Source organism: Plasmodium fragile (genome assembly GCF_000956335.1).
Source record: "Plasmodium fragile strain nilgiri unplaced genomic scaffold supercont1.13, whole genome shotgun sequence".
NCBI lineage: Eukaryota > Apicomplexa > Aconoidasida > Haemosporida > Plasmodiidae > Plasmodium > Plasmodium fragile.
In genome coordinates, this window is record NW_012192593.1 from 217,811 (window position 1) to 219,215 (window position 1,405).

Below are 1,405 nucleotides of genomic sequence, written 5' to 3' on the forward strand. Positions count from 1 at the left end.
AAAAAAAAAAAAAGGAAACTGCTTAAAAGAAGAATAAAAAAAAAAAACTTATAAAAATTGAAAAGGTCACTGAAATTGTGAAGTAGGGTAGTTGGTGGCGTACGCAGAGATATGCTATAATGCATGATAATGAAATTTAAAATGTCGTGCAGACGTCGCGCTGGTTAAAGTGATTCGATCTGTCCATTTATATTTTTCATTTCACCACTTTATTATTATATTTTTTTATTGCTTCATTTAGCGTCTACGAAATATGCTTGCCGCTACGATGCTGCAACGAAGTTGTCGCCATTTGGGAGAGCCACCCCTCCTTCCTTGACTGTCCCATTCGTACTAATTCCAAAAAAAGAAAAAAAAAAAAAAAAAAATTAAAACGACAAATTTCCTCCTGTCTGCTGCACCATGGCGTCAATGACGTCTCCATCTTCGATGCCCAATTGGTCTGGTGTATTCTCTCCATGAATTCTGTCTCCGTCGTATAAAAAGCGGACTGCAGAAAAGGGTGCGATGGGGAGGGACAAAATGAAGCAATTGTGTAATGCAAAGGGGGAGGGAGCACATTTCACCATCACATAATGCATACATACTACTCCACAAAAATGAACCATGTGCCCCACTTTTCCCGCATTATTCGCAAGAAAGGGATGGGCAGGGGAGAAAAAGACATACCTGCCTCCATGGACTGGCCCAGACGATTGCAGTAAACCTCCATCAACTTCTCTAACTTGGTTTTCCTTTTTATTTTAAAAAAAACTTCGGCGCCATCAGGGGACCTAACCTTCACTTGGATGTGTTCCCCTTGAGTGCTGGTCGCTCCACTGGTGTTGTTCGTCGCTGAAGATTCGTCCGCCATGTTGTCGGTATTGTCGGGACTGTTTATGTGTGTGTGTGGGCTGGCTGTTTTATGTATATTCCTGTGTATGGTTTTGCCAAAGGGCTCCTTTACAAACGTATTCGTCTTCGCAGGGAGGTTGGGTCTATACACACACGTGCTAAGGTACCTACTTGTGAAGCTTCTCTCCTATGTGCGTCACGCCTACTGGTATGGTGTATGTGTGGGTTGGGAGCGGTGAGCTGATTGTGTGATTCCTCCAGATTCGCAATGCATGCTAGGGGAGGGGGGGAAAGGCAGCAAACGAATTCGCGCTGCTACGTTATAACGGCACGTACACTCATAGATCGACCGAAGAGGGGATATATTTTCTTAAGCGTTTATTTGGCTTTCCCTTGGGGGGACTTAAAGTGGCTGTAAATTTTCCCCACAGAAAAAATGCAATTTCGGAATGCGTACGGGTGATTATTATTTATCCTCTTTTTTCTCAACTTTGCTAAAATGAACAATTTTGGAGAAGCAATCGGGGAATTAATATATATATATAAAGGAGGGGCAACAAAAAAAAAAAAA

The 1,405-nt window shown here is 42.2% G+C and overlaps 1 protein-coding gene across 1 annotated transcript; it reads right to left on the minus strand.

The window, feature by feature from the left end:
- Positions 1-368: 368 nt before the first annotated feature.
- Positions 369-853, minus strand: AK88_01514 (uncharacterized protein; the record flags this gene model as incomplete). Its single annotated transcript, XM_012479149.1, has 2 exons — positions 369-490; positions 670-853. 2 exons carry the CDS (start codon positions 851-853, stop codon positions 369-371), a joined length of 306 nt encoding a protein of 101 aa, XP_012334572.1.
- Positions 854-1,405: the final 552 nt, after the last annotated feature.